Genomic DNA, 25,524 nt, shown 5'->3' with positions numbered 1-25,524 from the left:
ACCCCGGCGCGCCATGGGCCACGCGTGCGTGCCGCCACCCAAAGCAGCATGGCTGAGACCGTCGTAGCTTCCCCAGCCTCTGGGGCCGAGTTGGACTGGGTGCTTTCGTTCTGGGGCATGCAGGGCCTTTGAGCCTGGAAGCCGGCTTTCCCCCAGCGCCACCCCTGCGGATTTCGTTCATTCAGGTCCTCTCCAGGCACTTGGGCGTGTTCCACTTAGTCGTTCTCTGAATTAGCCATGTTGTCTATAGGCTGGGGGACGTTATAGCAAACCTTTAAGTATTCACTGTGTTTTCTCTCCCCGCGCTTTCAGGTTTTCAGGCGTTTTGTGGAGGTTGGCCGGGTGGCCTACGTCTCCTTTGGGCCTCATGCTGGAAAGCTGGTTGCAATTGTAGATGTTATTGATCAGAACAGGGTATGTATAAGAAAGAAAAAGTGTCCTAATTTTGACTTAACGTGGCAGTGAATGGTACCCACTATAGATGATACTGTAATTAAGTGACCTGTTGGGAGCTCTTTGGGTGGCAGTGTTATTTTACCGTTCAGTGTGGGTAGGGTTTCAAGCGCAGACTTGAGTTAGCTGCTACTTCTGGGTTATAGTATTGCCTCAGCCTTTTAAACGTGCTTTCGGCCAATTCTAGAACAAAACATTGGCTATGTTTAAGTTATTATGCGTAAAACGAGTTCAGAACATACTCAGGCATATAGAAAGCACTTTGTACTGTTGTTAGTCTTTTAATAATATGTGGGTTGGATGGTTCTGAAAAGACAAGTAATTATACAGAATATTTATTCATTTAAATTGCTGTCATGTTTTACACTGAAATCTCTGATCTTTGTATCTTAGGCTTTGGTTGATGGACCTTGCACTCAGGTAAGGAGACAGGCCATGCCTTTCAAATGTATGCAGCTCACTGATTTCATCCTCAAGTTTCCTCACAGGTAACTATCCACCAATCATCACAATCCCCTATCCTTAGTTTTGTTTATACTAGTAAAAGTTTGTTTAATTTTGAAAACCTTGCCACTTTTGTTGTCTTTCTCTTGAGAATACAATAAATAATACAGAAGATTTATAACTGTTCCAGAAGAAGGATTTATATTATGAAGTAAATAGGCATTATTTACTTTTAAAATGACCTTCTCTTTTCTTCTGGTGTCATAATCACTTTTAGCCTTAAAACAACAGTGTGTCACTCTTGTCTCTTTCAATACTGTTATCATTAGTTGAATTTTTAATGTGTTGTTTACTAAGTATTTAGCTTTGGGGGTTTAAGTTGTTAACTTTGGATACCTGTATAGTGTTCCAGAAAATATTTATATTCTATATTTGCGTCATCTCCTAACATCTGCCACCACTACCTGAAAACAAAAACCCTAATAGGACAGAAACTGTGATATGCTGGATACCTTTAGCTGGGCGTGTGCATTTAGGATGTTTGAGTACTGTTTTTTCTTTAAACTTACCATTCATACAGCCTGGAATGAGTATGTCCATTCTGTTGATACTGTGATTACACATTATTACATTATTTAAAGAACAGTTAGGGGTGAATCTTGAAGATGCTCACGGAGGATCACAACAATACAGGAGTTTCTGGTGACTTGGGTTTTCTTTGGGTACCCTTGTAATTCTTTGATCTCTGAGTGATACATACTGGGTTTATTTTTGGCCACAAGTTGTTGTATGAAGTAAAAACAGGAAATTGATTTCTGCACTACTTTAAGTGACATGTCATCAGTGGTGATTTTTAAGTCTAGTAAAATGGATTAGATTACAATTTTGATAAAATTATACTTCAATTTATGTCTTGGCTGTGTGAACACCATTCAGTAGGTAAAACACATTGTTGTGCCGGATGGTATGTATGCCAAGTAAGACTATAGTGAAAAGTGTAATGGAATCCTTCCTAAAGGAAAAAGTTTTGTGACCTAAAAACTTTGTTACTTGCTGGGTACACTGGCACATACCTTTAATCCCAGCTGCAAGGGAGGCTGAGGCAAGAGTACTACAAATTCAAAGCCAGTCAGGGCAGCTTAATGAAACCTTTGTCTCAAAACAAAGAGGGCCTTAGGATGTGACTCAGTGCTTGCATCTGTGCAAGGTCCTGTGTTCGATCTACAGTGCCAGAGAAGGCCAATTGCTTAATCTGTGGTTTTGCCTCTTTGTAGTGCCCGTCAGAAGTATGTTCGGCAAGCCTGGCAGAAGGCAGATATCAATACAAAATGGGCAGCCACAAGATGGGCCAAGAAGATTGAAGCCAGAGAAAGGGTAATGACTTTGGGTCATTTGAATTCTGACTTTGTGTCTTTTGAAGGATTTGAAGTAAGATAATTTTTCATTTCTTTTTAAATAGAAAGCCAAGATGACTGATTTTGATCGTTATAAAGTAATGAAGGCAAAGAAAATGGTAAGTTTTTAAATCTATGTCCTGTAAGTTTGCTTCTGGATAAGAAAACAGTAACCAATTTCCATTTCAGGCTGCTGCCTCTTTGGAGCTTACTGTGAAAAGAGGTTGTCCTTATTTGCTTTATTTCATGGTATCCTTAAGAAATTATTCTTTTTATTTGGATTTAGTTGTGGAGAATGGGCCACTTAATGCCCTTTCTAAAAACTAGCATATGTCAGTTTTATGTATGCATATGTAATAAATGTTTTTCTTATGTTGATTCTTTTCAGAGGAACAGAATAATCAAGAATGAAGTTAAGAAGCTTCAGAGGGCGGCTATCCTGAAAGCTTCTCCCAAAAAGGCACCTGTTGCTAAGGCTGCAATTGCAGCTGCAGCAGCTGCTGCTGCTGCTGCTAAAGCTAAAATTCCAGCAAAAAAGGTAACTCCAGCAGGCAAGAAGGCTCCGGCCCAAAAGGCTCCTGCCCAGAAAGCCTCAGGCCAGAAGGCAGCAGCGCCGCCTCCAAAAGCTCAGAAGAGTCAGAAAGCTCCAGCCCAGAAAGCACCTGCTCCGAAGACATCTGGCAAGAAAGCATAAGAGGCTATTAAAAAAGGAATAAAGATTCTTTTGACATGTTGGCAAATCTGTTAAAAGTCCTTGGATTTTAAACTTGTTGCTGAGGCAGGGTTAGGAGGCAGATTGATAAACATCAGGCTCAGTTCCTTAAACTGCCCAGGCTTGGTTATACACAACCATAACTAACTGATCTCATTACAAATCATAATTAGAAAGTGACTTTATTTCCTTATGCAAAAAAACATTTTCCCACACGGGGTAGAGTTCCAGCCTCCTGATGTACAAGAGACTAAAGTTTTCTTTTAAAAATAGTATATAAGAAAATAGACAAATATGCAAATAATATGGTGGATTGATTTCTTGTTTTTTCATACCCTCTCCCCCAAATTTTGATAGAGATTCTAGCTCTGTCCCCCTTTTTTGGAGATAGGGTCTATTTTGCCCTGGCTAGTCTTGGCCTCCTGGGCTCAGGTAATCCCCCTGATTCTTAAAGCTGTGTAACTTGGGCAAACCCTTAATCCCCAAAGCCTGTTTCCTATGCTTTGGAGTGGTTAGTAGTTAATGGTTGTATAGCCTATTGAGAGGCTTATTAGAGATAAGGTAGTGCTGGTTAGGATAGGTGGGGTTCATGAATTAACAATTGAGATGGAAATTTAGAGATCAGAAACTAGCAGGTTGACATGGAAAGAAACCTGGGATGGCATTTTTTGGTTGAGTTTGCCAAAGCGGGAGAGTAAGTGAAAGTTGAAATTTGTTTTGCTAAGTATCTTTGGGTGCATCAGGAAAAGGAGCTAATGAAAGAAGCTCAGTGCCCAAAGTATGGAATGGTGAATCAGGCATTAGCTTTAGGGGAAAGATGTCTTTTGCATGAGGAATTTAGAAAGGTTTAGATAATCTCTAGATCTAAGGGGGATGAGAATATACATTTGCAGGACAGAAGTTAGTAATTGCATGTGGAGGAAGTGGGAGAGCACTTCTTTTCAGCATTTTGGGTCTAGCCTATGAGGTTGTCAGGATGAGAATGTTTTAGAGAACAATTGGAAATACAAATCCAAAGGACTTTAGGAAAGTGTCTGAGGCATAGGGCACCTGAAAAGGACTAAGAGTTGGACCAAATAATAGATTTTGTGGCCAATGATATATCTTTAGGAAGATTAGCATAACAGTATAATCTAGATTGAATTGGAAATGGGAGGTAGGTTGAGGAAAAAGTAGGTACTTAAAGTTCACTGCACACATGTTCTGTTACCATGATGAAGGGAAGGTGGCTTGAAGAAAATACTGAAGCTGAGTGGGATGGCACAACCCTGTAATCCCAGTTATTCGGGAAATAAGAACCCAAGATCCAGGCCTGCCTGAATAATTTAGTGAACCCCTATCTCAAACTTTAAAATACAAGGACTAGTGATAAAAGTCAGTAGAACACCCCTGGGTTCAATCCCCAATATTGCAAAAAAAAAAAGTATTCAGATTTAAATCTGAGTATTACTGAGTGGGGCCTGTACTATATGAAACTCATCTAAAAATCAGGGGACCCAATACTTCCCTTATATTGTGGTAAGTATCATATGAAATGCTTGTGAAAATAAGTATAGTGTGTATCCTTAATATCAGGTCTTAAAGGATACTCAATAACAGGTTGAATTGTGTTGCTCTAAAGTAGTTTTATGGACAAAATTTGGATAGTTGGATTTTCAGGGAGCCTCTGCTTCAGTTGCCTCAGATATTCAGATAGTTGGCATGTCCTCTAATTCGTGGTATTTTTCCTCTCATTTGTTGGGTGAAATACTGTTTAGTATCTAAATTAAAGGCTACACTTAAATCTACCAAGTAGCTGAATTAATTTTGGTACTGGAGATTGAATCCAAGGGAGTTTAACCACTAAGCCACATCCCCAGCCCCTTTATATATTTTTTTAAAATATTTTTTTAGTAGTAGACAGACATAATACCTTTACTTTATTTGTATTTATGTAGTGCTGAGGATTGAACCTGGTACATCACACACACAAGGCAAACGCTCTACCATCTGAGCCCAGACCCTCTACATATTTTATTCTGAGACAGGGTCTCAATGAGTTGCTTAGGGCCTCACTAAATTGCTGAGGCTGGCTTTGAATTCGAAATCCTCCTCACCCTTCCAAGCCACTGGGAATTAAAGGCATGTGCCACCATGCCTAGCATAGCTGAATTTTAAATCCAGTCATAAATATATTGACACCATAATAAGACATTTTAAAGTAAAGGGCCCCTTGGTCTCCAATTCCAGAACTTTGTGAAGGAAACAGTTATGTACATTCTCGCAGATATTTTTCTATGCATTTCTCATATGTGTACAAAAAGTAGTCACATGATTCCTCGTTTTAAGCAATGTTTATGCTGCATATATTCTGTAACTTGTTTCTTTGAAAAAAAAAATGCATTATAGCAATCATATCTGGTTGGCATCTATTAAACCTTCTCCAGAGAAACAACCAATGTGATAAGGTATGAAAAATTTAAAGGTATTGACTTGTGATACAGAGGCCAAGAAGTTCATGATCTGTAATCCACAAACTAGAAAACTAAGAAGTTGGTGCAATTTAGTTTCAATACAAAGGCCTGAGAACTCAGAGCCATTGGTGTAAGTCCCAGCCCACTTCTGAAGGTTCAAGAACCAGGAGTTGCTGAGGCTGAACATAGGAGAAGATGGGTATTTCACTCAGAAGAAAATTCAGGCCCTCAACAGATTTAGTAAAGCCTAGCTACATTGAGAAGGGTGATCTGGGTGATCTTTATAAAGTCAGCTGATTCAGATGCAAATCTCTTTCAGAAAAACTCTCACAGACACCCAAAAATGTTTTACCAATGATGTAAGCATCTCTTAGTTGACACACCAGAATTAATGGTCAAATCCCCTATTCGTCCACCTATTTCTTTTTACCTTCTTCATAGTAATCCATAATATGAATGTTCATTTTTAAAGCAAATTTTATGATACCTATATTATATAACTTTAAAATGCAGAGTATTAATTCATAGTGTTTATTATGGATGTTCATTTGACTCTTGGTAAACATTAAGTATGTTGCCACCTGGGTATGGTGGCACTTACCTGTAATCTCAGCTGCTTGGGAAGATAAGGCAGGATGATTGAAAGTTTGAGGATAGCCTGGGCAATTTAGTGAATGACCTGTCTGAAAATTTAAAAAATAAAAATGGCTCAGTAGTAAGGTGACTCTGGCTTCAATCCCCAGTACTGGGGTGGGGTGGGGGGGTGGGGAATGCTGCTAATTGCTTTTTCTCTTTAAACAGTACTTACAGGGCTGGGAATGTAGCTCAGTCGCTAGAGTGCTTGCCTCACATGCACAATGCCCTGGATTCAATCCCCAGAACTGCCCCCCCCCCCAAAAAAAGCTTATCTATCTATATATGTATATACACATATATATATTAAATATATACTGTGCATATATAATATGTATTATATATACTGTGTGTGTGTGTGTGTGTGTGTATACACACACACAGTACTTAAGTGAAGTAAATATCCTTGTACCTACCTCCTACACAAAATTGCATTTATTTGGGGCACATTTACCAATCAATCAGTGCAGTTGGTAGATTGAACAGGGTGTGTGTTGTTTTTCATACTGGGAGTGAACCTAGCGGTGTTTTACCAGTGAGCTACACCTCCAGCTCCCTTTTAATTTTTATTTTGAGACAGTTTCACTAAGTTGCCTAGGCCGACGTCAAACTTGTAATCCTCCACCCTCAGCCTCCCAAGTAACTGGGATTGTACCACAGCACCCTGCTTTAAGTTTTATTCTAAATACACAAATCAGAGTGTAACTGTCATGATATTTGCTTCTTAATACTTTTTGTACTGGGTATGCAATGCATTCTTGTAATCCCAGTGACTCAGGAGGCTGAGGTAGGAGGATTGCAAGTTTGAAGACAGCCTCAGCAACTTAGCAAAACCCTGCCTCAAAGTAAAAATTTAAAAGAATTAGAGATGTAGCTCAATTGTGAAGCTTTCCTGGATTCAACACCCAGTGCCAAAAACAAACAACAACAAAATAAAACAACATCTTTGTGTGAATGTGTGGTGCTAACGATTGAAACGAGGGTCTCACATGTGCTAAGCAAGTGCTCTACCTGTCAGCCACACTTCCAACTCAACATTTGCTTTTTTTTGTTTGTTTGTTTTTTTGATACCAGGGATTGAAACCAGAGGCACTTAACCACTGAGCCACATCTCCAGCTCTTTTTTTTTTTTTAAATTTTGACACAAGGTCTTGATAACTTGTTTAGTGAACTCGTTAAATTGCTGAGGCTAGCTTTGAAGCTGCCATCTTCCTGCCTCACTTCCCCCTTGGGATCACAGGCATGTGCCACCATGCCCAGCAACATTTGTTTCTTGAAATTTGAAATTTTCTTAGTTGCCTACCTGGCATACTTAAGTTTAAAGAGAATGTGTGTAATGGGTTGGGGATGTAGCTCAATGGTAAAGTGCTTGCCCAGCATATATAAAACCCTGGGTTCAATCCCCAGTACCACCAAACAACAACAACAAAATGTATATTATCTTCTTGCTGTTTATAGTAATTTCTGTTAATAGTTATCCTTACTATTGAAATTCTTTGTATTACATTTTTGCCTATTTAATTTTAAAGAATTGTGTTAAAAATCTCTGTACAAATATAGATTTATCAGTTTCTTATATTTCAAATAGTTTTTTGCTTTACATATATTAAAATGTGATGTTGCCAGGCGTGGTGAGCACATGCCTGTAATCCCAGTAGCTCGGGAGACTGAGGCAGGAGGATCGAGAGTTGAAAGCCTGCCTTAGCAATAGTGAGGCTAAGCAACTCAGTGAGACCCTGTGTCTAAATAAAATACAAAATAGGGCTAGGGATGTGGCTCAGTGGTGGTTGAGTGCCCTTGAGTTCAATTTCTGGTACAAAAAAGAAAAAAAAAAAGTGATGTTAGATATATTGAGTTAGTTATCACTAGAACTTTTTGTAGATTAGACTTTCTCAGTGTGAATATCTCCCTCTTTTAATGTTTCCCTTGAATTCTATTATTTTTTCCAATTATTCATATTGTCATATTTACTTTCATTTTATTAATAATTATTTAGTCAAGCTTTGAAGAAAATCTAACAGCACCCTTCCTTACTTTCATTGTGGCTTAGGCATTATTAGAAAATGCAGAGTCAAAAAAGAGCATACTACAGGGACACAGCCACATCAATGTTTATAGAAGCACAATTCACAATAGCTAAAATGTGGAACCAACCTAGATGCCCTTCAATAGATGAATGGATTAAAAATTGTGGCATTTATAACAATGGAATATTACTCAGCACTAAAAAATAACAAGATCATGGCATTTGCAGGCAAATGGATGGCATTAGAGCAGATTATGCTAAGTGAAGTTAGCCAATCCCTAAAAAACAAATGCCAAATGTCTTCTCTGATATAAGGGGCGTGACTCAAAATGGGATAGGGAGGAAGAGCATGAGAAGAAGACTACCGCTAAATAGGGAAGAGAGGTGGGAGGGAAAAAGATGGAGAAGGGGAGTTGCACGGAAGATGGAAGGAGAACCTCATTGTTATACAGAATACATTTATGATGTTGTAATGAGAAAAAGAAAAAAAAAGTGTCACATTAGATTGGATAGAGAGAAAGGATGGGAGAGGAGGGAAGGAGTAGGGGGGATAGGAAGGGCAGCAGAATAGACAATATGATTGATGTATGTACATTCCATGTATGTATTATATGTCAAAATACATTCTGTCATGTATGACTAAAAAAATTAAAATTTAAAAAAAAGCCACCAAAAAAGAAAGAAAGAAAAAAAAAGAAAATGCAGAGTCAGGAACTCTGCCTCAGCCATTTTAGACACATATCTCATTTACTTTTCACGTGAAGCAGGTGGAGTGCCTACAACAGAAGTTCCCCTAAAGGAGCTCTCAGACCACGGAGAGAAAGTAAAGGTGCAACATCAGCAATGCACTGGCATCAGAAAAGACTTGAATAATGATTTTCTTGAATCCAAAAGGCTTTGTAACAGTACTTGAAAACGAATATACTTCAGAAGGATTTTAAAAGGCAGAAGTGTCATGCATCTAAAATCACCCTGGTTGCAATATGGGAAGAAAAGGTTGGAGGGGGCTAGACTGGAGACCATGAAAAGGGAGGAAGGAGGCTGTCTCAGTAATCTAGGTGAGAGAAGAGTAGAGGAAGGAGCCAATGATAATTCTTAGACCACTAACTTGGCTGGTAGGATGCATGACACTCCCTATAGAAGTTGAGAAAAGATGATGATCTTAGTGTGGACGTTTAGGCCCCTGTGGGTTAGGTAAGTAGAAATAAACGGTGGGCCAGTAGACACAGATCTCTAGCTCAGAACTAACTTCACAGTGCCTGCCCAATGGGCACCAGCTCCATGATCAAAGTTATATCTAGGCTGGAAAAGTAACGGGAATGTTTTACAGGACAGTGACACTGATACTCAGGAGTAATAATGATGTCAGCAACAAAATAGCACTTGTTTTGATTTAGTTATTAACAGAGTCTTAAGTGTGTTGGATGAGTGAACTCAATCTGTTGAATTTATAAATTTGAAACTATTACCATTCCAAGTTGAGAAGTAGCTTGAGCAAGTCCATTCTGTTCATAAACAGTGGAGTTAGGGTTTCACCGCAGTCAGACCCCAAACTCCACGATATTAGGTCACACAGGTCAATCAGCCATGAAGTGGGAGACAGGGGCTGTCAATTCATTAGGTAAGTTACTGCTAGCAAGCTCTAGAGCCAGAGGCGTTTATTTTTATACATCGAGGAATTTATCATCTGTTTGGGGATGCTAAGGCATGATTGATGGAAAGTCGGACACATGACTGATGAGAAACGGTCTTGAGCACAGGGCCTGGAGCCTCGCTTGGGCGAACCATGGAGAGAGGACGGCCTCCATCTTCCTAGAGCGGCGCCAGGGCCGCCGCGGGTCTCGCTTCCGTCTTGGCGGATTCGGCGCTCTGCAGGAGCTTGCGGTGAGCGGCTCTGGTTGCGCAACCTGGTGCCAGTCCTGAAGGTTGCGTGTTTGGGCCTCCCAGACGCCCCGCGAGAGCCCCATGAGGCCGCCCGAACCCTGGCTAGCCCCTGTTGTCGAGGCACGACTGACCTTCCTGCCCCGAGACCTTGTCCTCTGGCTCGAGGTACGCTGGGTGGGCGCCCGCGACCGACATCTGGGGTCCCCTGCCTCCCGGGTGGAGCGTTCTGATCGCGGTTGGGTCTGTGGTCACCATCTCCAGTGGGACATTGAGCGTCTTACCCATTTCACCTGAGGTTAGTTCGCCACTTGAATTTTGCGCTGCAAACCGTTGTTGATTCAGGGATCCCTTCTCTCCAAAGGCTCCTTTCGAGTCTTTGCCGTGATTCCTACAGGTGTTTCTTACAAAATACTTAGCAATGCATTCTTGGTGGGGCCACGGGTTTTCTTAAAAGCCACGAAACCACTGCAGTTCTTTTTTGTTTCTCCATATTTTTTTTATTGGAGCAACATAATTATGCATAATGGTGGGATTCGTTGTTACCTGCTGCAGTTCTTAACCCTTGCTGCACATTCATTTTAGGAATTTCCAGCATCGCCAGACACATTTATTAGAGAATGTATAAAGGGGGGCATTTGCAGCACCTCAGGAATCGGTGGAGAGGATGGTGGAGAACAGTGTCCTAAGGATATCTGGTTCCGTTAGGAGACAGAGCAAGTGTGGGAAATAAGACAGCTCATTCTCAATGTTTTTTTTTTTTTTTTTTTTTTTCTCTAGCTCTGCAGGTTTTCCAAGACTAGAGGGCGCAGTGCATGAAGCCAGGGGTTATCCACCATGCTCCAGACAGTGTGGTCCCAGGTGAGCTGAGCTTTCTTTTAGCATACTCAGAGGCAGGAAAGGTCAGGGAAGGCCTAGCAGCCTCATTTGATCAGTCCTGTGCTTAGCATTGCCTCCATCAGAGTGTGGCAAAGGAGTATGCTAGGGAGTTGATTAGAAAGCCCAGCCAAGAAATTCTTCTAGAAAGTGAAATCTGCTTGTGTGAAAACTCAAAGTGTGGTCCATGGATGAGAGTTTTGACATCACCAGGAAGCTTGTTGGGAAAGGCTGGATTTCAGGCCAGTTCTCCTGAATTAGAAACCATGTTTCACAACATCTGGAGAACTTAGGGGCTGGTTAAAATGTGCGGAATGCTAGTCTTCATCACAAGACCCAAAGGACATGTATTTCCTCAAGGAGAGTTTACCCTGCATGCTGCCTGTGTAGGATATAATGATACCAAATGTCTAATTTGGAAGGTTTGGTTCTTTTGGGTACTGTGCTCTGGGGGAATGCTGAATTTGTAGCTGAAGCAGCTCAGTGCAAAGATGTCAGCTTAACCTCTGTGAGAGCCTATAGCCCTTGTTGGCACAGATTCAGGTAGCATAGGGAGCAGTTGTCCCCTCCCCCAATCTTGATGGTAGAGGATGAGTTTACTGATTTTTTTTCCATTGTCCTGTGTCATATGCTGAGAAAGCTATGTATATAATGTAATGGATAGATCATGTAATAAGAAAACTCCATACCCAGAGACTTAAAAGCAAGCAATGGTGGCTTTTTTGTGAACATTGGTCCATCCAAATCTGTTTGAGCCCTTCAACCAAAATTAGTTCTTGCAAGTCAGGAAAACTTTTGTAGGGGCAGTCTGTTCTTTCTTGGCACCTTGCTTGCCTATTTTCTCAGGATTAGTTTCCATTAAGAAAACTCTGAACAACAATGACTTAAACAAAATAAAACCTTCTCTTCTATGAAAAACAAGTTTGGGAGAGTCAGTCCAGGGCAACTACACAGTTATGCACACAGGCTCTTTCATTCTGCGCTACTATCCTAGCACTGTTCTCATGCTGTAGGCCACGTTATGGTCCAGAGTTGCTGCTTGGTCTCAGGCAATTATGTGGGTATTCTAGTTAGATGTAGAGATAACAAAAGAGGTGAACCTTTCAGCTGAGTTTGCATCCTTCTAGGACCTTCTAAGAAGTCTCTGATAGTATTTACATTTGGGTTTCATTGATCTCACTTAGTTGCCTGGGTTGGATGCAACCTCAGGTAAAATTAGGGTTCTATTACTAAAGAAGAAAGCAAGTACATGCATATCAATATACCTGTTAGTCTCTGCTAAAGTCTCTGTGAGGAATATTTTTCTAGAAGATTCTGGAATCTTCTAGAAGCTTTCCTCAGTTTCATATATGGTTGTAGTAAGTATTGAGATTTATATGACATTGTGTGCCAGGTGAATTTTTAGTGCTTATCTATATTAACTCATTTTATCCTACAAAAGCCCTATAAAATAGATACTATTGGTATTCTAGTTTTAAAATGATGGAGCTGAGGCACAGAGAGGTTTAGTATTCTATCCAGTATCAGGGATGGGATTTGAGCCTCAGGTGTCTAGCAGGGATTTTTCAACCTTGGCTCTATTTACATTTTATCTACAGATAATTATTTGTTTGGGGGGGATTCCCTATGCATAATTCATCAGCATCCTTGGCCACTGTCCACTAGGTGCCAGTAGCACCACCACCACCACCATCATGCTGCAGCTGTGATGACTAAAAATATATCCAGGCATTGTCACCTTTCTCCTGGGGGAGGAGGGCAAAATTGTCCCTGTGTTGAGACAAGGCTGTCAAGTCTGCTGTTTGCTACTATGCTGTGCTGCCTCTGTAACCTGTTTCTCACACACGGGAATCACAACTCCACTACATAAAGGAGGTGGTAAGTGCTGGCAGAGAACAGAAGCAGTGTGATCACAGATGCACTTCATGCAGCAGGATGTTGAGAAGCTTAGTGTTTCAGAAAACAAGAAACCAAAGAGTGCATGGATAATTACAGAGGTGTGGAGGGGTAGAGCATAATGTGGGGGAAAGAAGGTAAGGTCTATGTTTCCAGCTTTTTTTTCTCTCTCTCTCCTTTTTTTTTTTTTTTTTGTACTGGAGATTTAACCCAGGGGACTTTATCACTGAGCTACATCCCTAGATCTTTTTTATTTCTTATTTTGAGACAGGATCTCACAAAGTTGCTGAGGCTGGTCTTGAATTTGCAATTCTCCTGCCTCAGTCTCCCTAGCCTCTGGGATTATAGGTGAGTGTCACTGTACTTGGCTGCTTCCAGCTTTTGACTGAAGAAGATTAGACATATTATTAACATTTGGGGTTGGTGAAGTGTCTATTCTGCCCTGAACAATAAGGTTGCCCCTAGCTTCCTCTGCCTATTTAAAATTAAAGTCAATTAAAACTAAAAGTTCAGTTTCTTATTCATACTAGTTATATTTACACTTTTATGTACAAGAGACTATAGAAGATTTCTTCACATATAGTTATGATTTTTCCCTTGCAACAAAGAGTTTATGGGGAGGTATTTAAGATCATGCCAATATCCTACTCTTTGTTGAACCTTCCCCTGAGATTCAGCATCATTGATGTTTTTTGTCAGGACTAATTTTCACAACAAGGACTACAAATCTAGTACTTCTCCAGTTGTATTTCTTTTACTTGGAAGAGACTACTACATAAATAAAAGGTAGCTTCTCGGTTTTTTTTTGTTTTGTTTTTTTGGTTTTTTTTGGTACTAAGGATTTAACTCAGGGTATTTTACCACTGACCCACATCCCCAGCCCTTATTATTCTTTATTTTGAGACAGGGTCTCATTAAGTTGCTTAGGGCCTCACTAAGTTGCCAAGCTGGTCTCAAACTTGTGATCCTCCTGCCTCAGCCCTTGAGTCGTTGGGATTGCAGGCGTGCACCACCATGCCCAGTGAAGAGAGGGTCATTCATGATGATGAACTGGAATGGTGTAGTGGATAATTTATATGTAAGTGGTCAGTTCATCTTAAAATTTTTATTTTCTTATATAGCCTTGTAATAAGTACTCAGATGAAGAGGACTCCCTTTCGTCTATCTCAAAGTGTTTAATTGCTGATTCCCTCGGGAATAATAATTCTTGCTTCGTAAATTATTGTATGTTGAACAGATTGAGGTAAAAAAATAACTAACACTGAACCCTAACCCTGTGATGGTTTCCTTCTTCCTTAAGAAGTTGTAGGTGGCTTTGCAGAGGCAAAGGGAGATAGATCTGGTGAAGAGGATGGTAGGTTGGACAGAGCTTAGGTGATCAGGGGCTGATCTATGAACAAGGTTTGGGACATGGCCATCCTGTCCCTGGGGTCAAGTGTGTTAGGAGAGGAGGAGACACTGAATGTTGTCTTCAAGGGAGAACCAGCTTTCTGGTAAGGCAGGATGGTAGAAAGAGGGAGAAAGGGTTGAATGAAAGGAACTCTATCCCCATGAACTCACTTCTCTGTCCTTAGTAGAAGCTGTGGAGGAAGAAGACAAGAGGAGCTGAGTCAAGATCCCTGATGGGTGCTTCAAGATGAATGAACACAGGGTGAAAGACAGATACCTGCTGTGGTCAATTTAGGAAAAATGCCAGAAAAATATATTTGGCTTATAGAAGCAAAGATGGGTTGACGTGATCACCAGGGAGAGAAGAGCAGGTGCTGGGCTGTGTGCTTAGGCTGACAATATTGGGCCCACAGAGATGTGTTTCCACCATGCGACCAGCGCACTGGTTTCATTAAAGAGGTTCTTGGCATAAAAGTTAACTAGTGAGATCGAAATAAAACACACAGACTCAGTTACCTTTTTCTATGACCAGGTCCGAGACGGCTCCCCCTCTGGCTCCCACCCCGAACCACCCGGTAGGGCAGCAGGGATTACTCAGGGCTAGCAGGAGAGAGGGAGAGAGCACGCCAGGGAGTAGCTTTTTATTGGGGAACAAGAAATTCAGGGGAGAATTCCATCCAATGAAGGTTGAGGGGGGCAGCACTCCAAGGTCAGGGTCAGTGATTGGCCCCCGGGGTCAGTGGTCAGTCACACCCCAACACGGACAGGCTCTCGCACCAGGAGAGGGTTGGGAAAGCTCCGACACAGTTTAGCCAGAGCGCCTCAGACCCAAACCGGGAGTTGCCCAGTCACGTGTGAGAATGGCTCCCCACATGTGTGTATGAAAAGTGGGAATTCTGCCTGAGGGCTGCCCCTGCTTAGAGTGCTGTGTGTTTCTCATCATTGTAAACCTTTCACGGGGCTCAGAACTGTGGGTTGCAGTAGATTCACCCCTTCCCTGCCTCCTTCTGCGCTTATACAGGACTTGAGCAGGAACCTGTTGTTTTAGGAGGCAGTGACCTTTGAGGATGTGGCTGTGTACTTCACCCAGAATCAGTGGGCCAGTCTGGAGCCTGCGCAGAAGGCTCTGTACCAGGAGGTGATGTTGGAAAATTATGCGAACATAACTTCTTTGGGTAAGTCCTCTTCCTCTGAAACTTAGCTTCTGCCTTTGGGGCTCCTAGATTCTCCCTTAGCAGATCTGGGATCTTTAATATCCCCAGGATTAATGACCCATGAGCTGAGCTCCCTAATTCCCAGTTTCAGGAGTAGCTGAATGGAGAAAGATCTGGATTCACTTTGGTTTTTAACAGGACTTCCCTGTTGGCTGGTTCCTGGTGGGGACTGTACTGTGAGGGGTTTGCTCTGGGAGCAGAGAGAACTGAGAAGGTTCCTGGTGCCCCACCTTCATTCCTCCAGTCTTCCCGTTCCCTGGAGGAGACCCCGGCCCATCTACTGTGTGTGAGTCTCCTAGGACCCCAGGTATACACTTCCAGTGACTGTGGGTACTTCCTGTTCTCTCAGAGGCTAGAATAAGCTATGAGCCCTTCCTTAGATCCCCAGATTCTCTCCTCATGAACCTCACTTGGTCTCCTGGGCATCTGCCTCTTTGTTCACCTGGCAAAGCAGAGGGTAGACTGAGGGAGGTTGGTGGTGACTCTCTCAGCTTCCTGTTCCTTTTCTTTCTCCTTTAGCAGCATTACCATTCCCTAAACCAGATCTGATATTCCAGCTGGAGCGAGGGGAAGCCCCATGGGTCCCAGATTCATGGAGACCTGTTGGGGAAGAGGCCCTTGGAGGCAGGTGCACAGGTGAGCAGGAGAACAGACCATCTTCTTTTCCAGCTTTGACTCTTGTGTGTCTGTCTGTTTCTCTTTCTCTTTTTGTTTTTGTAGTAGCTGGGATTGAACCCGGTGAATTGTATCCCTAACCCTTTTTATTTTTTGACTTTGAGACAGGGTCTCCCTAAGTTGCCCAGGCTGGCCTCAAACTTGGGATTTCCCCACCCCATCCTACTGAGTATCTGGGAATATAGATATGTGCCACTGCACCCAGCTACTTCTCTTTTGATATTTTAACATGAGATGAAAGAGGTATTTCTTCGGAACCATGGCTGTTGTGGGATGAAAATAGTCATGCTTCAGCTCTAAACTAGAAGACAGCAGTCCAGATGTTCCATTGTCTCTCATTTTTCTTCAGTGAAAAGGATTGCAACATTTTATTTTTTTTTTAATTTTTAATTTTTTTTTTCTTTTTTTTTCTTTTTTTTTTTTTTGTGGTGCTGGGGATTGAACCCAGGGCCTTGTGCTTGTGAGGCAAGCACTCTACCAACTGAACTATACCCCCAGCCCAGCAAACATTTTAAAACTAGTATTTATTTAATTTTAATTTTGTTTTCCAGTACTGGGAATTGTATCCTGAGATGTTTTACCTCTGGGCTACATCCCCATCCCTATTTATTTTTTATTTTGAGACAGAGTCTCACTAAGTTTCTGAGGGCCTTACCAAGGTGCTGAACTTGTGATCCTCCTATCTCAGCTTCCTGAGTCATTGGGATTACACATATGTGCCACTGTACCTAGTTACTTTTACTTTTGAGACAGTGTCTTACTAAGTTGCTGAGGTTGGCCCTGAACTTGGAATCCTCCTGCCTCAGTCTTCTTAGTCACTGGAATTATAGATGTGTGCCACCATACCTGGTTTACGTTTATTTTTTTTTAATTAGTGCATCATAATTATACATAATAGTGGGGTTCGTTTTGCTATATTTAAATGTGCACATAACATAATTCATTCAGTCTCTTATTCTCCACATTTCAAACTCTGTTAGTGAAATAGGCTTCTGTTCATCAGTTTAGGAACATAAACACGATATAGTTAAGAACTTTGTTTTCATTTATTAATTTGTTTGTTTTATTTATTTTTTCCTGTATTGGGGATTAAACTCAGGGCCTTGTATATGCTAGGCATGTGCTGTACCACTGAGCTACATTCCGAGCCCTAGAACTGAGTTTTTATAAGAACTCTTTGTGTGTATATTTATGTGAAGCTGAACATGAAGATGGAGTCATTCTGATTTTCTCATTTAATAATAAATAATTAGCCTTTGAAAGAACTCTTGTGTATGAAAAAAATATATATGGAATGAATGGTTTCCTTTTTTGAAATATGTTGAATTGAATAGATGTAAAGACCCATCCAGAGATTTGGTAGATAACCTGTCTAATTCAATTGCCTTGTTCTTATACTCTCAATCCTTTGTGCCTTTCTGAGCTTCTGTACCCCGAGTGCTGCTTTCCATTCCCCTACTCCTGTCTTAACACATGAGTCAACTTGGGGTCATCTTGAGAGAGAACCTTTCCTGGCAGCCTTCCCATGGTTATCAGTGTTCCCCTTTTCCATAGTCACCAAAAGCTTTCACCAGCATTGTCCAGTAGAACAATGGAAATATTATATATCTATACTGTCCAATATGAGAGCTGTTAGCTCCTTGAACACTTGAAGTGTGGCTAGTATAACTGAGGAACAGTTTTCAATTTTATTCCACTTAAATTTAAATAGCCATTTAAGGGACTGTGGCCACCCTACTGGACAATACAGTATTAAACTCAAGAGTTTCAGTGTGCTTTTTTTTAGTGACTATATCAGTAGGTTTCGAATTCTGGTGTGCATTAGGATTACTTGGAGGGCTTGTTAAAACACGGATTGCTAACATTACCTCCAGAGATTCTGATTCAGCAGACTAGGGCAGGGCCTGAGAATTTGCATTTCTCACAAGTTCCCAGGTGCTACAGGTCCAGGGAACATAGGAACCATTGTGTGGTCATCAAAGAGTGTAAGCAGCATTTAAAAATTAGAATAGGGCAGCCATGGTAGTGCCCACCTGTAATCCCAGCAACTTGGGAGGTTGAGGCAGGAGGACCACAAGTTCAGGGCCAGCCTCAGCAATTAACAAGGCCCTAAACAAGTTAACAAACCCTGTGTCAAAAAAAGGAGGGGGGGTTTGCTGGAGATATGGCTCAGTGGTTAAGTGCTCCTGAGTTCAATCCCTGGTACCAAAAAAAAAAAAAAAGAATAGGCTAATACAGGATACTGAGGCTAGTCGAGTGCAAGTTTGAGGACAGCCTCAGCATTCTAGCAAGATCTTAAGCACCTAAGCAACTTAGTGAGACCCTATCTCAGAAGAAAAAACAAAAGGGGGCTTGGATGTGACTCTGGTTAAGCACCCCTGAGTTCAATCCCCAGTACCCCCTCCCAAAAAAATATGTAAATATATAGACCAAAATAGTATAAAATCTGTTGTGAAGGCATCAATCTTTTTTTTTTCTTTTTTTGATGATGGTTTTGGGGGTGGAATCCATTTGCATCACTCTTATTAAGGAGGTTGTTTCGTGAAACTTTTGACCCTCTTTCAGGTGTGTGTATATGAGCATATCTGTACTGGATTAGGATCTGAGCTATGAATTGGTGACCAGGGGTCTAGAAACACTAAGCTGTGTTAGATTTTGGTGCTTGTAAAGGCAAAAATGGCTTCTATGTTGTAGTGCCTGCAGTGAAAGGTGAGCCTCCACCCCAGCCAGGTTGCTATCTACTGTCTGTGCTGGGTTCATTTTTTTTTTAATATTTATTTTTTAGTTGAAATTGGACACAATATCTTTATTTTATTTATTTATTCTTATGTAGTGCTGAGGATGGAACCCAGGGCCTTACTAGGTGAGTTAGGTGAGCGCTCTATTGCTGAGCCACAACCCCAGCCCCATGTACTAAGTTCTTAGCCAAGCCTGTTATTTCCGCTCAGAAGTCTGTCTCCCAGAGGACACATGGGTTTTAAATAGTGATTGTCTAATGAATTCTTCATAACCAGTAGTGTTACACATTGTTTCTTTTCTTCTCCATTCAGGCTTGTGATAAAGAATATCTCATTAAAAATGATAGAGGATTGGGCACAGTGATACATGCCTGTAATCCCAACAACTCAAGAGGCTGAGGCATGAGGATCACAAGTTTGAGGCCAGTCTCAGCAACTTAGTGAGGCTCTAAGCAACTTAGTAAGACCCTGTCTCAAAATAAAAAATAAAAAGGGCTGAGGATGGAGCTAAGTGGTTAAGTGCCCCTGAGTTCAATCCCTAGTACCCCCCACCACCACCAAAAGAAGAAGAAGAAACAAAGGTAGAGGGTTGGAGATGTAGCTCAGTGATAAAGTGTATTCTTAGCATATGCTAGGTCCTGGGTTTGATCCCCAGAACCACACATACACTCAAAGACAAAGTACTTGCACAGATTTCATGCCTTGACTGACCTTGGGATCTGCTATTGTAGACAGCATCTCTAGTTCTCTGGATACTGTGTGGTGCTGGAACTGCGTACCCACCTCTCTGTTCCAGTTTAGAGGTCTCTTTCTGCACCTTGCTTCTCTTTATTGCTTTCCCTTCCTATGACTTCTACATCCCATTCTAGTATTTCTTTATCCATTTGTCTCCATTCATAGCTTTTCCATCCATCCCATTATTGTTGTCCTTAGGGCATTACTATCTTCCCCACCTCCAGGGCTTTTCCTTTCTATTTGGGGTACCATTGGATGTCTGTCTCTCTTTCTCCAAGAATACATGTCCCCAGGGCAAGCTAATGCTGCTTAATCCCTTTCCTTTTCTAGCATAAATAATAAGGGATTCTTATGTTTTCTTTTTGTTATGGTAGGTGGTAAGACCAAGTCTGAGGAGGAGGAGCCAACTCCAAGGCTGAACATGACTACAGAGTCAGAGTCCCACGGACCCACAGAGGAGGGGTTAACGATGGAGGTTCCCCAAAGCAGGTTAGAGAAGCCACAGCAATGTGACATAGGGAAGAAAACAAACTCAGAGAAAGGAGATCCCATAGATTTGACAGTTCAGGATCATAAATCTTCCACCGTCAAAAGGAAGGAGACAGCCAGGAAACTGCAAGGAAGCAAGAGTGTTGTTTCAAAGCAGGGCCCTCCTAGGAAACAGGTGTTTCAAAAGTGTGACGAGTGCAGCAAATACTTTAACCCAGACTCAGACCCTCACCAGCACCAGAAAACTCACACTGATGAGAAGTCCTTCAAATGTAAAGAATGTGGGAAAGCCTTCAGATACAAATCAAAACTGTCACGGCATATGAAAATCCACACTGGGGAGAAACCATATGCATGTGAGGAATGTGGACATGCCTTCAGTCAAAATTCCCACCTTCTTCAGCATCAGAAACTCCACGGTGGAGAGAAGCCCTATGAATGTGGGGACTGTGGGAAGACATTCAGCTACAACTCAAAATTGATCCGGCATCAGAGAATCCACACTGGGGATAAGCCTTTTAAGTGTAAGGAATGTGGGAAAGCCTTCAGAGGTAGCTATGACTGCATCATCCATGAGCGAGTCCACACGGGGGAGAAGCCCTATGAATGTAAAGAGTGTGGGAAAGGTTTCAGTTCTAATTCAGTTCTGATCCAGCACCAGAGAATCCACACTGGGGAGAAGCCTTATGAATGTACAGAGTGTGGCAAGGCCTTCCGCCGCAGGTCAGTGTACCTGCAGCACCAGAGGTTCCACACGGGGGAGAAACTGTACAAATGCAATGAATGTTGGAAAACTTTTACTTGCAGCTCTCGCTTCATAGTGCATCAGAGAATCCACACTGGGGAGAGACCTTACAAATGCCAGGAGTGTTCAAAGGCCTTCAATCAGAAGGTTACCCTGGTTCAGCATCAGCGAGTCCACACTGGGGAGAAGCCTTATGAGTGTAAGGAGTGTGGGAAGGCCTTCAAATGGAGCGCAAGTTTTCTTCAGCATCGAAAGTTGCATACCAGGAAGAAACCTGCTCAAGATCCAGGGCCTTCCACGGTAGAGCCCCAGGGTCCTTCAGGCCTCTCCCCTTCTTCTCCCCAGCAGGCCTGCTCTGCCTCATCCCAGCCAGGGCCATCCTCTGCACCTTTTTCGCCACTTCCCTCATCTGAAATGGCCAGCTCTTCACCTGCCCAAGTAGCACACTCCTTTCAGGATCTTGCTTCTCCTAAAAAGTCATCCTCTCATAGCCTAAATCCCTTGTCTCACTCCCCGTGAATTTCTCATGTTCTCCATTCCGGTCGCACTTTGAGTTATCAGGGTTTCTACTGGATCACTGGCCATGCCTTTATCTATACTCTTGTGATCTTATGGAAGACATTATTGTTTTCCCAACTCTATTTTAAGTAGTCACTTAAGGACTGTGTTTGATTACTCTCTTTTAGCCCCTGGGTAGGAAATGGCAGTATTTGTCCTTGAAATTTACAGTGTCCAGTTTTGGCCTCTTTCATCACTCTGGCCCTGGGACTATTGGAGTTGAAAGAGTTTGCAGAACATTTTGGGCTTCAAGGAATGTGTGAGTTGGGCCAATGTACTTAGAAATATAGAGGGAACTATAAAGCCCACCGGAGGAAGTAATCAGAGAAAGTAACCAGTGATTGCCTTCAGGATTTAGGGAGGAACATTTGGTGGGCCAGTGGCAAAGATCACTGGGGAGAGAATCTGAGCCTTGGAAGTTTTTAATTACCTTGGTAGTGACCATTAGAAGGATCCTGTGTAACTGCAATAGACCAAGAAAATAATCAGGGAAAGAACTTGAAGGGATGACAGTAATAATGTGAAATTAAGTCTTTAAACTTGATTAGGAGGGAATTTTATTTTTCTGTCCTATTCCTGACCATATTTTTGTTTAATTTCAGTGCCCACTCAAATATGTAGGCACAGAAAGTAACTTGGGCTTATGTAATATAGGGGAGGTACCTGACCGAAGTGATCTCCTGGAGTGGATGGAGTAAGGCAAGGAAAGAAACCCAGCCAGGGCTGGTTACAGTTCTGGCCTCTAGAGGGAGCCCATTCCTGATCAGTTACTATACAGTCACCTACTTCAGATTCCTCTATTAAATCAGTTTGTGATTGGTGGTACTTTTAAATGAATTTTATAATGAACTACTGTGGAAACACTGAGAAGTGTTTTATGTATGCTGATCTTTGCAAACGTTATGATCTCACTCCTTTGGCTATATTTTCCATCTAGTGACCAGAGGCTCTGACCCTTCTTAGAATCACTGCTTCAGGACAATTGTAGCCCATGGAAAGGTATTTTTAAAAAATTAAGCGGGAATACAGTATTAAGAAAGTGATATGTATACTATTGTATTGATACCACAAAAATTATATCTCTAAGGTAGGGTAAAGAGAGATGTTGGTTGGGTTTTGGCTTTGGTCAAGTTTATTGAGATGCATTTTTATACAGTAAAAGCCACCCCATTACTGTGTATAATTCGGTGAGTTTTGACACATGAATATGGTTTTGTAACTAAGATATAGAAAATATTTATCATCCCAAAAAGTTCCCTTGGCTCAGGGAAAATTTTATTTATTCATTATTTATTTATCTATTTATTAACTTTTAACTTTATTTTTTTTTCAGTGCTGGTGATCAAATCAGGGAGAAGTTTAAATGGTTGGTAAGATGTTGGGGACTTTTATTTATTTTCATTCCTTCACAAGATTTGTGCAATACTTAGAATTTAGGAGGAGAAAAGCAAAAAACCAAATTCATTTTCCAAGCTGTGGGCGGAGCTTCTGGAATATGAAAGAGCTTGGAATCACTGCCAAGAAAAGCAGTCAAAATGTAGGAATATGGGCTGGGGCTGTAGCTCAGTGGTAGAGCAGTGTGAGGCACTGAGTCCAATCCTCAGCACCACATAAACAATAAAAAAATAGAGGTGTCCATGTATAACTAAAAATTTTTTTAATGTAGAAATATTACAAAAAGTAAGAATACATCTGGTTTCTTTGACATATTTTGGACACAAGACGCTTATACAAAATTTTTGACCTAATCACCAAAGCATTATTAAACAGCAAGGGCCGTAGGGCTTCTAGGAGGGTTATAGCAAGCAAGGAAGTTCAGGGCAAGAGGCTTCTCAGCTGGCCAGTCTTCAAGTAGGAGAGACTTCTAAATATGATCTGGAGGACAGCAGATTATAGCATTCGAAGAAAGCGAGGACTGCGGGGAAAATAGATGTTCCTTGACTTACAATAAGATTGCCTCCAATAGCCCTTTAAGTTGAAAATATTGTGAGTCAAAAATGCATCGAACATACCTAATCTGCTGACCCTTAATAGTGCAGCCTAGTTGAACTTGAATGTGCTCCAGAACACTTACATTAGCCTACAGTTGGGCAAAATCATCTGACACAAAGCCCCTTTTGAATATCTCATGTGAGTTCTTGAATATAGTACCCTGTGGAGTATTGGTTGTTGGCCCTTGTGATGGAGTGGAGCTGCAGCTTGCTGCCAGGGTCCAGCATTGAGAGAGAGTATCAGACTGCATATTGCCAGCCTGGGAAAAGATCAAAATTTCAAGTACGGTTTCTGCTGAGTGTTTAGCACTTTCCCATCATCCTAAACTCAGAAAATTATAGGTTGTCTATAAATGGATCTTTTCCAGTCCTTTGGCCAAGAGATTTATGGAGTTCTGACTAGCAAATTTTATTTTTCAGTTTTTTGTTCCTTCATTCAACAGAAACTTAGAATTGTCCCCCACTCCTTGCATTGTTACACAGATGTTATTGTACAACTTCCATAGCACTTACACTACTACTGAAGATAGATGAATGATGTGTCATTCTTTATAGTGCAGGGATGAGTGTTGCCAGGTTATCTGGCACCTAATACATACTCAGGTGGTTTTTGACAAGGACCATGAGTAACTCTTGTTACTATAATTGAAGGTTCTGCTGCTTGCTGCTCAATAAAAACTTAGGAGACAGAAGTTGGTGGAAGAAAACAGGTTTATTCAAAGTTGGCCCTAAAGAAAATAGAGACTTTTTCTGCCTCAAGTCTTTATCTTTGGGGGGGCTCAGGGATGTAAACTCTTTTATGAGAAAAAGGGATACAGTGGGACCAAAGACAGGAAATACATGCATGTGGGCATGTGTACACACACACACACACACACACACACACACACTTAAGACTAGGTTGTCCTAGACAGAGAAATATATTACAATTCCAGTTTCCTTGGTACTTGCCCTGACTGATGGGTAGCTTCTCAGTTTCCATTCTCAGCATGAGGAAACTAAGGTTAAAACAGCTTTTACTAGGAATGGAGGGACAAAAATCAGTCAAAGGGGCTCTGTTACACGCCTAGTGGGGACAACCATCTAAAAATGAACTCATACATCACTTAATTTCCAACAATGGTGTTCCCTTAAGAAGTTTCTATGTTCTCTGAAAGTGAAATGTTATATTTAAACATACCAACTCCCCTCCCCCTGTGAAATTGTGATACAATAAGAAATATATCTATATACATATCTAGTTATCTGTGTGTGTGGATATATATATATATATAGAGACTTCATATATATGAGTCTTGAGTTCCTGGCGCAGTACTTCTAAAACCCTTGTAATTTCCAGAGTGATAAGTGTCTTGTATTTGGTCTTAGTCCTGATACTAGGGCATCCAAGATCCTTGGAATCTCCAGAGTAATAAATGTCCTTTTTGTATGCTAATGGAATGACTGGTGATTGAGGGCCCCTAAATAGGATAGGGGCTGGTTATTAGAAAGATCAATGTGTGAAAATCTGATTGAAAATTTCAGCCTCAGTCCCAACCTATAGGAAGGGGAGAAGGGCTGGAGATTAAGTTGATCACTAGTAGCTAATGATTCAATCAGTTGTGCCTACATAATGAAGCTCCCATAAAATCCCTAAACAAGGGAGTTGGGAGAGTTTTCAGGTTGGTAGATACATTGATGTGTTGGGAAGAGAGTGCACCCGGAGAGAGCATGACAGTTCTGTGCCCTTCTCCCATGCCTTGCCCTGTGTGTCTCTTACATTTGACTATTCCTGAATTGTATCTGCTTAATAAAACTAATAATAGCAAGTAAAATGCCTTCCTGTGAGTTTTGTGAGTCATTCTAACAAATTATCAAACCCGAGGAGTGGGTTGTTGGAACCTATGAGTTAAAACTGGTCAATTGGAAGTACAGATGGCCTAGGACTTAGAGTTGGCATCTATACTGGGAGGAGCCTTGTGAACTGAGCCCTTGATCTGTAGGGTCTGACACTAACTCTGGGTAGTTAGTGCCAGAATTGAATTGTTAGGACACTGCTTGGTGTCTAGAGAGTTGGAGAATTGTGTACCCACACATTTGGTGTTAGAAGTTAAGTAAAAATAGTTCCTACCCCCTCTACTTACTAGTTTGAGATTTGCATAAAGACTGCCCCATTGCCTTTAGGCAAGGTATATGGGTGTCATTACCTGAGTTTAATTTGGAGACTTGCTTTTATCAGTGAC

At 41.4% G+C, this 25,524-nt stretch overlaps 2 protein-coding genes across 10 annotated transcripts in view; both read left to right on the top strand.

The window, feature by feature from the left end:
* Rpl14 (ribosomal protein L14) overlaps positions 1–3,031 on the top strand; it is a 3,538-nt gene extending 507 nt beyond the window's left edge. The window contains exons 2-6 of the mRNA XM_015489454.2: positions 313–414; positions 847–941; positions 2,172–2,271; positions 2,357–2,410; positions 2,680–3,031. Coding sequence (XP_015344940.1) covers positions 313–414; positions 847–941; positions 2,172–2,271; positions 2,357–2,410; positions 2,680–2,985 — 657 coding nt within the window. The 3' untranslated portion in view covers positions 2,986–3,031. The remainder of the gene's footprint in view (positions 1–312; positions 415–846; positions 942–2,171; positions 2,272–2,356; positions 2,411–2,679) is intronic.
* A 6,874-nt stretch (positions 3,032–9,905) lies between these two features.
* On the top strand, positions 9,906–25,120 carry Znf619 (zinc finger protein 619). Of its 9 annotated transcripts, XR_007344413.1 has the most exons (6): positions 9,906–10,164; positions 10,777–10,857; positions 15,206–15,332; positions 15,891–16,007; positions 19,894–22,310; positions 22,645–22,704. XR_007344413.1 is itself a non-coding variant. In XM_048795457.1 (5 exons), exons 2-5 carry the CDS (start codon positions 10,834–10,836, stop codon positions 21,270–21,272), a joined length of 1,644 nt encoding a protein of 547 aa, XP_048651414.1. In that variant the 5' UTR covers positions 9,906–10,164; positions 10,777–10,833; the 3' UTR covers positions 21,273–25,120. The 9 variants fall into 9 exon arrangements, 8 of the variants coding, with proteins under 8 accessions (XP_048651414.1, XP_048651411.1, XP_048651415.1 ...); XM_048795457.1 differs by having other exon boundaries at positions 15,894–16,007; positions 19,894–25,120; XM_048795454.1 differs by having other exon boundaries at positions 19,894–25,120.
* Positions 25,121–25,524: the final 404 nt, after the last annotated feature.

The sequence above is a fragment of the Marmota marmota genome, unplaced genomic scaffold, assembly GCF_001458135.2.
Source record: "Marmota marmota marmota unplaced genomic scaffold, marMar, whole genome shotgun sequence".
Taxonomy (NCBI): domain Eukaryota; kingdom Metazoa; phylum Chordata; class Mammalia; order Rodentia; family Sciuridae; genus Marmota; species Marmota marmota.
This window is presented reverse-complemented; position numbering and strand designations above follow the sequence as displayed.